This window comes from Pongo pygmaeus, chromosome 20 (assembly GCF_028885625.2).
Source record: "Pongo pygmaeus isolate AG05252 chromosome 20, NHGRI_mPonPyg2-v2.0_pri, whole genome shotgun sequence".
Classification (NCBI taxonomy): Eukaryota; Metazoa; Chordata; class Mammalia; order Primates; family Hominidae; genus Pongo; species Pongo pygmaeus.
Window position 1 is genome coordinate 20814058 of NC_072393.2, and position 11007 is coordinate 20825064.

Here is an 11007-nt window from a genome sequence, read left to right on the forward strand (position 1 = left end):
CAAACTATATTTCAAGACTATATAGTAATAACAGAGTGGACTGTGAAGAAAAATGAACAAAAAAATGCAACAGAAATAACTACTCTCACACATTTCAAATCTGATGTGAAAAAAACCTTAAAAATTAGTTTTAGTTTCTTAGAATCATGCATATATTTGTGAGTCCCAAAAACAATGAAAAAGAAACCAGATTGTGCAGTCTCTTATATGTCATGAATTGGAATTTGGCTTTCAGTGTAAACCTGAAGGAAGCTCACTGAAAGATAGTAGAATCATTAGAGAATTTACAAGCATAAGGCAGGGCTGGGCATGGTGGCTCACATCTGTAATTCCAGCACTTTGGGAGGCTGAAGCGGATAAGTCACCTGTTTTCGGGAGTTCAAGACCAGCCTCACCAACATGGAGAAATCCCTTCTGTACAAAAAATACAACATTAGCCAGGCATGGTGGTGCATGCCTGTAATTCTAGCTACTGGGAAGGCTGAGGCAGGAGAATCACTTGAACCCAGGAGGTGGAGGTTGTGGTGAGCCAAGATCATACCATTGCACTCCAGCCTGGGTAACGAGAGCAAAACTTCATCTCAGGACAACAAAAAAAGCATAAGACAGAAGATACCCCTTTGAGAGAGCAAAATTAAAAAACAAAAAACAGCTGCCCAGGAACTATTTCCTTTGGAACACAGCTTCTCTAATCACATTTTAAGGACTGGCTTTCTCTTTGACCTTGGGACTTTTATCTGTGTCATCGGTTGCATTCATTTTCACTTGCAGCTACCTGAGGGTTTGGCAATCATCTCATGTCTCTTCATAGTCAAAGGTTTTTCTCCTTGCTGCAGACAGGTGATCAGGTCTGGCTTAGAGACAACAATACCTGTTTCATTAAGAATAAATAACATGAATCTTGCTCATATTCTCTAATTACAAGCTAGTAACGTGCTAAGCAGACAGGATGTGCTAACATATTCTAGTAAGTTAATACCAAAATACATATTTATACAGAAATTTCTAAATATTTAGAAAATACTTTCAACTTGTAGGTTTCTTAATTCTACTACCTGGTACTACTGAATCAAAAATTGGTGGTGACAATTAGATTTTCAGGTGGGGGCAGCAATATTTTATGCCACTAAATTTCTGGAATTACCACTAATTTAGAGTGAAAAATACAGCTCATCTCAGGAATGTGGAAAGTTTGGATTAAGATAAAACATATTGAAGAAATTATTTTCTAAATTAGCAAATTCTGAAGATTTTCCAAATAAAAGGGATCTGAAACTCTTTTTTTTTGAGACAAAGTCTCTCTCTGTTTCCCAGGCTGGAGTGCAGTGGTGCGATCTCGGCTGACTGCAACGTCCGCCTCTCTGGTTCAAGCAATTCTCTGCCTCAGCCTACTGATAAGATAAATTACAGGCTCCCTCCACAATGCCTGGCTAATTTTTTGTATTTTTAACAGAGACGGGGTTTCACCATCTTGGCCTGACTGGTCTTGAACTCCTGACCTCGTAATCCACCCGACTCGGCCTCCCAAAGTGATGGGATTACAGGCGTGAGCCACCGCGCCTGATCCTGAAACTCTTTTATGCAAATAATAAATTACTAAAAAACATTCTACTAAAAAAGAGAAAGAATACACCCTTGTGGGATATGATGAGGTTTCTCTTCAAATAATCTGATCAATCTTTTATTCTTAATTCATAGTACTCCCCACAATTTCCTCCTTTTTTTCCCTTTTTGCCTTTGTTAGATACCCAGGCACACCACAGTACCAGACGTTATCAGTACCAGCTCACACTCCTTTCCTTATTTGGAAAGAGGACTAACTTTCTAGCTCATTACAGACACCCCTTCCCCTTTCTCTCCATTTTCTTTTACATGCTCACCTTATCTAAAAAAAAAAAAAAAAAAAAAAAAAGTCAAATGTTTAGCCAACCGGGATTAGCGACCCGACCCCAGCCAATGGGGAAAAGGTAGAGGAGTACGACTTGTGTCAGGAATAAAGTCTCTCATGCCCCTTTGTTCAGGTGTGCTCTCATGGCAACCGGACAAGGAGGCATCCTTCTGGGCAGAAGTAAAATTGCTTTGCTAAGAATCATTTGTTTGAGTGTTCAATTTCCTTAGGGTTTTGAGCGTTATTCCTAACAGTTCTGGCGCCCAACTTCGCAGCTCAAATATTCTTCTTTAGGAAGGGGGCCTTTGGTCACCCCATGTCTAGTTACAGTGGCCCTAGGGTGAGAGAGATCAAGACACACCCACTGTGATTAATAAATGTGGATTCTCAGCAAAGCAGGTAGGAGAGGCTTGCAAGACCACGGCAATAAGAGGACTAGGTAATTCTTGTGCACAGAATAAGGTAGGAGACTTCGTGAAGGCGACAAAATATATCCTGGGTGGATGGGATAATTTGGAGGTTGAGAGTGTGTGAATGGGACTAAGTACTGTGGTTGTGTGGAGGGAGTGAGTCTTCTCTGCGGTCTCGTGCTGCAATCTATCAACCAGAGGTGGGAGCAAACAGAGTAGACAAAGAGGAACGGGGAGGGTAGAAATCACAGACAAGTTGAATTGGGGCCTTTTCCCCAAAGCCTCAGTAAGCCTCCAGGAAGGGGGAGGGTAGAAATCTCTAACAGGAGTGGTTGGGCGCCCCTCCACCAAATAATCCCTAAGATGGGGAATGTTTCAAGCAAGACATGAAAATTAAAGTGTCTCCAGAGTGATGAAATTCCTTCTGATAAGTATTGGAAAGATAATGAGAGAACCAAGTATAAACAAAAATAGCAGATGATAAAATATTGTTGTTTTATTTGGGCTTGAGAACCCATCCTTAAACCCTCACTTTTCTGGCCAAAATTTGGGTCTAATGAGGAGCGGATTTGTCAGCTCTTAATCGAACATGTTAATGATAACAGCCCTGTCTCCCAGGAAGAGATCAATTACACCCTCTGCTGGCATCAGGGACCAGTTCTTCTTTACCCTTTAGACTCCGGAGGGAGAAGGTCAGAAGGCAACCCTTCTAAAAGGGAAGAAGTTCCCATGCCTAGACAACTGACACTTAACACCTGGGATCCTCTAAATCATCTTCCTTCGTTCAGCAACCCTAATCCCGACCCTCTGGTTCCCGTCTCAGGTCCCTCCCCTATTTGCTTCACTCTTCCAGCTGCCCCTAATCGCGTCCCTCCGGTTGCCATTTAAGGTTACTCTACACCCCAGCCACTTCAGGTTACGCCCAGCCTGTGCCATCCCTCCGGCTGTGCTTTCAGATTACTCCCAGCCGCTTCAGGCCACACCGCAGCCTATGCCGTCCCTCAGGTTGCGGTTTCAGGTTACTCCCCAGCTGCTTCAGGTTATGCCCCAGCCTGTGCCGCCCCTCTGGCTGTGGTTGCGGGTTACTTCCCAGCTGCTTCAGGCAGTGCCCCAGCCTGTTCTATTCCCCCAGCTGCTGCTGTGGATCCATCCTCTGCTTGTGGTACTTCTGCTCATATTGCCCTCTCTCCTTATAATCCCAACTCTGAACTACCATCTTGTGAGCCTGCCACCTCCCAACCTATTTAATATCCCTCTTTAAAGGGGCTTCAAAGTGAAATAGAGCAATGTAAAAAAGATATTCAAAACTTTCCCTCTCCCTCTCCCGCTCCCGTTCCCGCTCCCGCTCCCTTTCCCTCTCCCCCCCTCCCCCTCCCCCTCCCCTTTCTTCGGTCTCCCTCTCCTTCTTTTTTTCGGTCTCCCTCTGTTGCCAGGGCTGGACTGTACTGCCGTGATCTTGGCTCGCTGCAACCTCCCTGCCTCGGGCTCCTGTGATTCTCCTGCCTCAGCCTGCCGAGTGCCTGGGATTGCAGGTGCGCGCCGCCACGCCTGACTGGTCTTTGTATTTTTGGTGGAGACGGGGTTTCGCCGTGTTGACCGGGCTGGTCTCCAGCTCCTGGCCTCGAGTGATCTGCGCGCCTCGGCCTCCCGGGGTGCTGGGATTGCGGACGGAGTCTCGCTCACTCGATGCTCAGTGTTGCTCAGGCTGGAGTGCAGTGGTGTGATCTCGGCTCGCTACAGCCTCCACCTCCCAGCCGCCTGCCTTGGCCTCCTAAAGTGCTAAGATTACAGCCTCTGCCCCGCCGCCACCCCGTCTAGGAAGTGAGGAGCGTCTCTGCCTGGATGCCCATCGTCTGGGATGTGAGGAGCCCCTCTACTCGGCCGCCACGTATGAGAAGTGAGGAGAGCCTCTGCCCGGCCGCCATCCCATTTAGGAAGTGAGGAGGGTCTCTGCCCCGCCACCCATCGTCTGGGATGTGAGGAGCGCCTCTGTCCAGTCGCCCCGTCTGGGAGGTGAGGAGCGCCTCTGCCCGGCCGCCACCCCATTTAGGAAGTGAGGAGGGTCTCTGCCCCGCCACCCATCGTCTGGGATGTGAGGAGCGCCTCTGTCCAGTCGCCCCGTCTGGGAGGTGAGGAGCGCCTCTGCCCGGCCGCCACCCCGTCTGGGAGGAAGTGAGGAGCGCCTCTACCTGGCCGCCCCATCTGGAAAGTGAGGAGCGCCTCTGCCCGGCCGCCCCGTCTGGGAAGTGAGGAGTGCCTCTGCCCTGCCGCCTCCCAGTCTGGGAGAAAGTGAGGAGCACCTCTGCCCGGCCGCCCGTCTGGGAGATGAGGAGCACATCTGCCCGGCCGCCCCGTCTGGGAAGTGAGGAGCGCCTCTGCCCGGCCGCCCTGTCTGGGAGGTGAGGAGCGCCTCTGCCCGGCCGCCTCGTCTGGGAGGAAGTGAGGAGCGCCTCTGCCCGGCCGCCCCGTCTGGGAAGTGAGGAGCGCCTCTGCCTGGCTGCCACCCAGTCTGGGAGGAAGTGAGGAGCGCCTCTGCCCGGCCACCCCATCTGGGAGGTGAGGAGCGTCTCTGTCCGGCCACCCCGTCTGGGAAGTGAGGAGCGCCTCTGCCCGGCCGCCCCGTCTGGGAGGAGAGGAGCGCCTCTGCCCGGCCGCCCCGTTTGGGAAATGAGGAGCGCCTCGGCCTCGCCACCCCGTCTGGGAAGTGAGGAGCGCCTCTGCCCGGCCGCCCTGTCTGGGAGGTGTACCCAACAGCTCCGAAGAGGCAGCGACCATCGGGAGCGGGCCATGAGGACGATGGCGGTTTTGTTGAAGAGAAGGGGAGAACTGTGGGGAAAGGAAGGAGAGATCAGATGGTTGCTGTGTCTGAGTAGAAAGAGGTGGGCATAGGAGACTCCATTTTGTTCTGACTAGGAGAAATTCTTCTGCCTTGGGATGCTGTTGATCTATGGCCTTTCCCCCAGCCCCGTGCTCTCTGAAACATGTGCTGTGTCAACTCAGGGTTAAATGGATTAAGGGCGGTGCAAGATGTGCTTTGTTAAACAGATGCTTGAAGGCAGCATGCTCTTTAAGAGTCATCACCACTCCCTAATCTCAAGTACCCAGGGACATAAACACTGCAGAAGGCCACAGGGACCTCTGCCTAGAAAACCAGAGACCTTTGTTCATGTGTTTATCTCCTGACCTTCTCTCCACTATTATCCTATGACCCCGCCATATCCCCCTCTCCGAGAAACACCCAAGAATCATCAATAAATACTTCATAAAAAAAAAAAAGCTTTCCATTTCCCTCCACACCCAAAGAGCCGGATCCAACTTTCTTTCCTTTAAGGGAGGTACCACAAGGCGGGGGGGCTATTGGCTTTTTAAATGCTCCCTTGACCAGTTCAGAGGTCTCGAATTTAAAAAAAGGAGCTTAAGCCATTACTGGATGACCCTTATGGAGTAGCAGATCAAATTGATCAATTTTTAGGGCCTCAGATACGCACTTGGGCAGAGTTGATGTCCATCTTGGGCATCCTCTTTTCAGGGAACGAATGAAGTATGGAGGGCTGCTATGGCGGTTTGGGAACGTGAGCACCCACCCGGTCAAAATATTCCTCCTGCGGACCATAAATTTCCCACCCACGACCCTCAGTGGGGCAATAACAATGCAAATCACTGAGAAAACCTGCAAGATCTAAGGGAGATGAAAATAAAAAGAATTTGAGAATCAGTACCCCGAATTCAGAATCTTTCTAAAGCATTTGATATTCAACAGGAAAAAGATGGGGGACCCGCTAAGTTCTTAGGTAGATTGAGGGAGCAAATGAGACAATATGCAGGTCTTGATCTGGAAAATCTCCTTGGACAGGGAATGTTAAAACTTCACTTTGTTACTAAAAGTTGGCCAGAAATTTCAAGAAAACTACAAAAAATGGAAAATTGGGAGGACCGTCACGTGAGTGAACTGCTTAGGGAGGCTCAAAAGATATATGTCAAAAGAGAAGAGGAAAAACAAAAACAAAAGACAAAACTTGTGTTATCTACCTTCCAGCAGATGGCTCCAAATCCATATATCTCTCAGCAGGGCATCCAAGGTGCCAGAGATGATAAGGGGCTTAGACCCGTCTTAAGAGGACCCAAGCCTCCATCTGGAGGGCCAAGATCCTTAGCTAATAAGCCCCCTAAGGAGTATAGAGGGGCAAGGGCAGATAATGCTAAGTCTGAGAAAGGAGAAGGACAAGATAGATGTTACCAATGTGGAAAAACATGCCACTTCAAGAAGGAGTGTCCTGAACTAGAGAGAGAGAAACTCTCACACTCATGACTTTTGAGGAACAATAGGAGAGTCAGGGGCCCTACTTCTTTTGAGTCCCACCAGGAACCCTTGACAAATTTGGAAGTGGGACCTAAATATGAATTTATCACCTTTCTAGTCGATTCAGGGTCTTCACACTCCTCTGTTTGTTTCCCTCCACCTGGTTTCACCTGCTCTTCAGAAGAACTTTTAGTCTCTGGGGTTAAAGGAGAAGGATTTAAGCAAAAAATTTTAGAAAGCACAGAAGGCAGATATCAAGATCGATTTACACATATTCAATTTTTATTAATTCCTGAAGTGGGAACTAATTTATTAGGAAGGGACTTAATGTTAAGGCTAGGCATAGGCCTTCCAGTGGGCCCTAAAAGAGTCCTCACTTCACTACATTTACTCACTGCTGTGGATGAGAAATATATTCATCCCGATGTCTGGTCAAAGGAAGCAAATAGAGGGAAACTCCAAATCCCTCCAATACATATCAAACTAAAAACCCCTGGGGAAATAGTAAGGAGAAAGCAATACCCCATTCCTTTAGAAGGCAGAGTAGGGCTGAATCCTGTAATTGAGGGTCTCATTAAAGATGGGCTTCTTGAACCCTGCATGTCTCCTTACAATACCCCAATCCTGCCTGTCAGGAAGTCAGATGGATCATATCGATTGGTGCAAGACCTTAAAGCTATTAATCAAATAGTCCAGACCACTCACCCCATTGTTCCTAATGCTTACAGCATTCTTAGCAAAATTCCATATGATCATCAATGGTTTACAATGATAGATTTGAAGGATGCCTTCTGGATATGCCCCTTGGCTGATGATAGCTGAGATATATTTGCTTTTGAGTGGGAAGACCCCTATTTGGAGCAGAGACAACAATATTGATGGATAGTCTTGCCCCAGGGTTTCACAGACTCTCCCAACCTCTTTGTTCAGATCCTAGAACAAGTACTGGAAAAAGTCACAGTCCCTAAACAAATTTGTCTGCTTCAGTACATGGATGATCTTCTTATATCTGGTAAAGACATAAAAGAGGTAGGTGACTTCTCCACACATTCTCAATCACTTGCAGTGTGAGGGGTTGCTGGTCTCAAAAGGGAAAATTCAGTATGTAGAACCTGAAGTTAAATACTTAGGCTACCTAATCAGTGCAGGTAAATGGAAAATAGGACCTGAAAGAGAATTATTTCCCTACCCTTGCCTCAAACTAAACAAGAACTCAGGAAATTTTTAGGACTAATTGGATATTGTCATTTATGGATTTGACTCATATGCATGAAAGAGTAAACTTCTATATGAGAAACTTGCCTAGTGGAAGGCTGATAATTTCTTGTGGACTTCCCAGGAAATCCAGCAAATTGAGGAATTGAAAGGGACACTCATAGCCACCCCGTTCTAGCTCTACCCTCCCTAGAAAAGCCATTTCACCTTTTCATTAATGTAAATAATGGGGTAGCCCTAGGAATGCTCACCCAAGAACATGGAGGCTGCTGACAGCCCGTGGTCTTCTTGTCAAAGGTCTTAGACCCACTCACTCATAGGTGGCCCCAGTGTATCCAATCCATCGCAGCTACAGCAGTGTTAGTGAAAGAAAGTAGGAAGGTAACCTTTGGAGGAAAGTTAACAGTAATCCTGCCCCACCAAATTAGAACTATATTAAACCAGAAAGCAGGGAGGTGGATCACTGACTCAAGAATTTTAAAATATGAGGCTATCTTACTGGAAAAAGATGATTTAATATTAATTGAGAATATCATACCTAGATTTAGACTAATAGAAAATATTAGTCTACTACTACTGATGATTCACTTAATCCAGCAAGATTTTTAACAGAGGATCCAAACTTAAAATGGGAGCATGTATATTTAGATCTGATTGACTATCATACAAAAGTTTGACCAGACTTAGGAGAAATTCCCTTCAAGACAGGTTGGCACTTATTCATAGATGGGTCTTCCCAGGTGATTGAGAGGAAAAGACATAATGGGTATTCAGTGATTGATGGAGAGACGCTTGAAGATGTAGAATCAGGAAGGCTGCCTAATGATTGGTCTGCCCAAACATGTGAACGGTTTGCACTCAGCCGAACTTTAGGACATTTACAAAGCCAAGGGAATACTGACTGTAAGTATGCCTTTGCCAAGAAGGAACTATCTATACTGATTGTAAGTATGCCTTTGGGGCACACACATTTGGGAAAATTTGGATGAAGAGGGGTCTTATCAATAGTAGAGGCTAAGATTTAGTTCATAGAGAGCTAATTGCTTGTGTCTTCAACAATCTCCAATTGCCAGAAGAGATAGCCATTGTGCATGTCGCAGGGTACCAAAGGGGATTTGGTGTCTGTAGTTCTCTAACATCACATCCCTATATAAATTCCACTGTGCAGTGTCCAGGCAATGCCAATCATCCAGAGAGAATTCTATGGCCACATCTCTAAATTGCAATGATTCCTGAAACACACACACACACACACACACACACACACACATATTTTTACCAAGTTGCCATTGGTGGAATTTTTAATTTGATTTAAGGTGAAATGAGAGAGTAAAGGGAAGTGATTCTGACTTATAGGAGTAAAATTATCCAATAAAATAATTTTCAACACAGAAATATTCTCTAATATATTCTCTAACTCTAAGAAAAAAAGAGGAGCATAATATCCACAACATCATTTCGTATATTTTTCATATAATAAAGTATAAAATTAAGGGCATGAAGATGAACATGTACATTTTTGAGTGCTATATTTACATCATACAGAATGAGTTGTGAATATTTTTCAGATGGAAAAGACATGTTGAGTTAGAAGGCACCTCTCAAATTTTGTTCTGTTTTGAGACGGAATTTCAATCTAGTTGCCCAGGCTGAAGTGCTGTGATGTGATCTTGGCTCACCGCAACCTCTGCCTCCTGGGTTCAAGTGAATCTCCTGCCACAGCCTCCCGAGTAGCTGAGATTACAGGCATGCACCAACATCCCTGGATAATTTTGTATTTTTAGTAGAGATGGGGTTTTCTCTATGTTGGCCAGTTTGGTCTCGATCTCCTGAACTCACATGATCTGCCCACCTTGGCCTCCCAAAGTGCTGGGATTACAGGCATGAGCCACCGCACTTGGCTGATTTTTTTCATTTGTAAGAAGCTCACCAGTAATGCCAATGTTTTTGGCCCAAGAAGGATATTTTGACAAACATCCAGTAAGTGGAAGAGCCTGTGTTTTTCCCAGAATTTTTTGCCTGTAAGCAAAGATAAGAGCCTTTATTTTCCAAAGAGAAATATGTAGAAGAAAAGAAGAAAAAAGGACAGCTGCCAGATTAAATGTGATTGTTTATGCACATCAGCTGCATAAAGATACTTAATAATGAAGAGAAAAATAATTAACTCTACAGTGAAAAAAATCTGTCAGAGAGCTATTTCACCAAGTGAATCATTAACCATTAACTGCACGAGGACAAATTTTTATGATGTGCTAATGCACACAGGAGAACACAACATCACTGTTGAAATATTCTTCCCAAAAAACCTAAATTACAGTCTGAATTTAACCATAAAGAAACATCAGTTTTATGCAAACTTCAACATCCAGATAACTCTTACGTTCTGCAATTTTTAGTAGTAATTTTAAGTAGGCTTCATTTATCACTCTAGAAAACAGGTATCTCCTAATAAGTTTTTTCAGAACTTTCTGGGTAATAAATGCCATCCCATTTTAATAAGCATTTTCTTAATCCTGTTCTGCATAGAGCTAATGGAACACACAGATGGAGCCTCAACATTACATGTTCTCCACCTTTACTAAGGACCACACTTTTCCCCAATAGAAATCTTGAGTATCCACATCTTTCCATATTCAACAGCCATGAAAGGAACATTTTTAATATTGCAGATCATAAATCCTTGCTGAGAATCCTGCATGACATATAAGAAGCTATGATGTAGAGAATGCAGAGATGGCTCCGGAATATAGGAAAGAAATATTTTCCAGAGACCCTTGACTATCATAAGAATTTTAACAAGTAGTTAAATCAAACTTATTAGGGAGGAAAAATACAAGTAGAAAAGTAAAGGTTTGCAAGTACTAAATGCATGGCAGTCCAGGAGGCAGAGTGGACACAGGTCTTCATTTGACACAGATTTACCTGAAGAAAAGCCTTTTTTTTCTTTTTCCCCTTCTCTGGAATTCCTTCTCAGATGAGGTTTTCTGGACAAATTACACCTGCATCTGAAGGATATGCTTTTAAAGGTGTTTACCTGCTAGTATGACATCAAATGGCAGAAAAAGACAGAAAAAGTCCACCCATTTCTGTCCTTTAAAACAGAAGAGGTTCAGGAAAAATGAGATGCTCCATGAAGATGAAAATATAAGTTTCTCCTTTCCTGGCCTCAGGTGCCCTCCCCTACCACAGACACT

The 11007-nt window shown here is 45.0% G+C and overlaps 1 protein-coding gene across 1 annotated transcript; it reads right to left on the reverse strand.

Moving 5' to 3' along the window:
• Positions 1–203: 203 nt before the first annotated feature.
• On the reverse strand, positions 204–9394 carry LOC129021037 (zinc finger protein 486-like). The gene is made up of 4 exons (XM_063657385.1): positions 9350–9394; positions 8919–9045; positions 776–871; positions 204–256 (listed from the first exon to the last, which is right to left on the reverse strand). The coding sequence occupies exons 1-4, from the start codon at positions 9392–9394 to the stop codon at positions 204–206; spliced, it is 321 nt and encodes a 106-aa protein (XP_063513455.1).
• Between the last annotated feature and the right edge of the window lie 1613 nt (positions 9395–11007).

What these genes read in the sequence shown, in the direction of transcription:
- LOC129021037 (XM_063657385.1), bottom strand. Translation starts at nt 9,394, where the DNA reads ATGTCTTTTCCATCTGAAAAATATTCACAACTCATTCTGTATGAT. An exon ending in CAGACACCAAATCCCCTTTG is followed by an intron (nt 872 to 8,918) that starts GTACCCTGCGAC and finishes TTAATGAAACAG; the next exon opens with GTATTGTTGTCTCTAAGCCA. An exon ending in GATGATTGCCAAACCCTCAG is followed by an intron (nt 257 to 775) that starts GTAGCTGCAAGT and finishes ACTATCTTTCAG; the next exon opens with TGAGCTTCCTTCAGGTTTAC.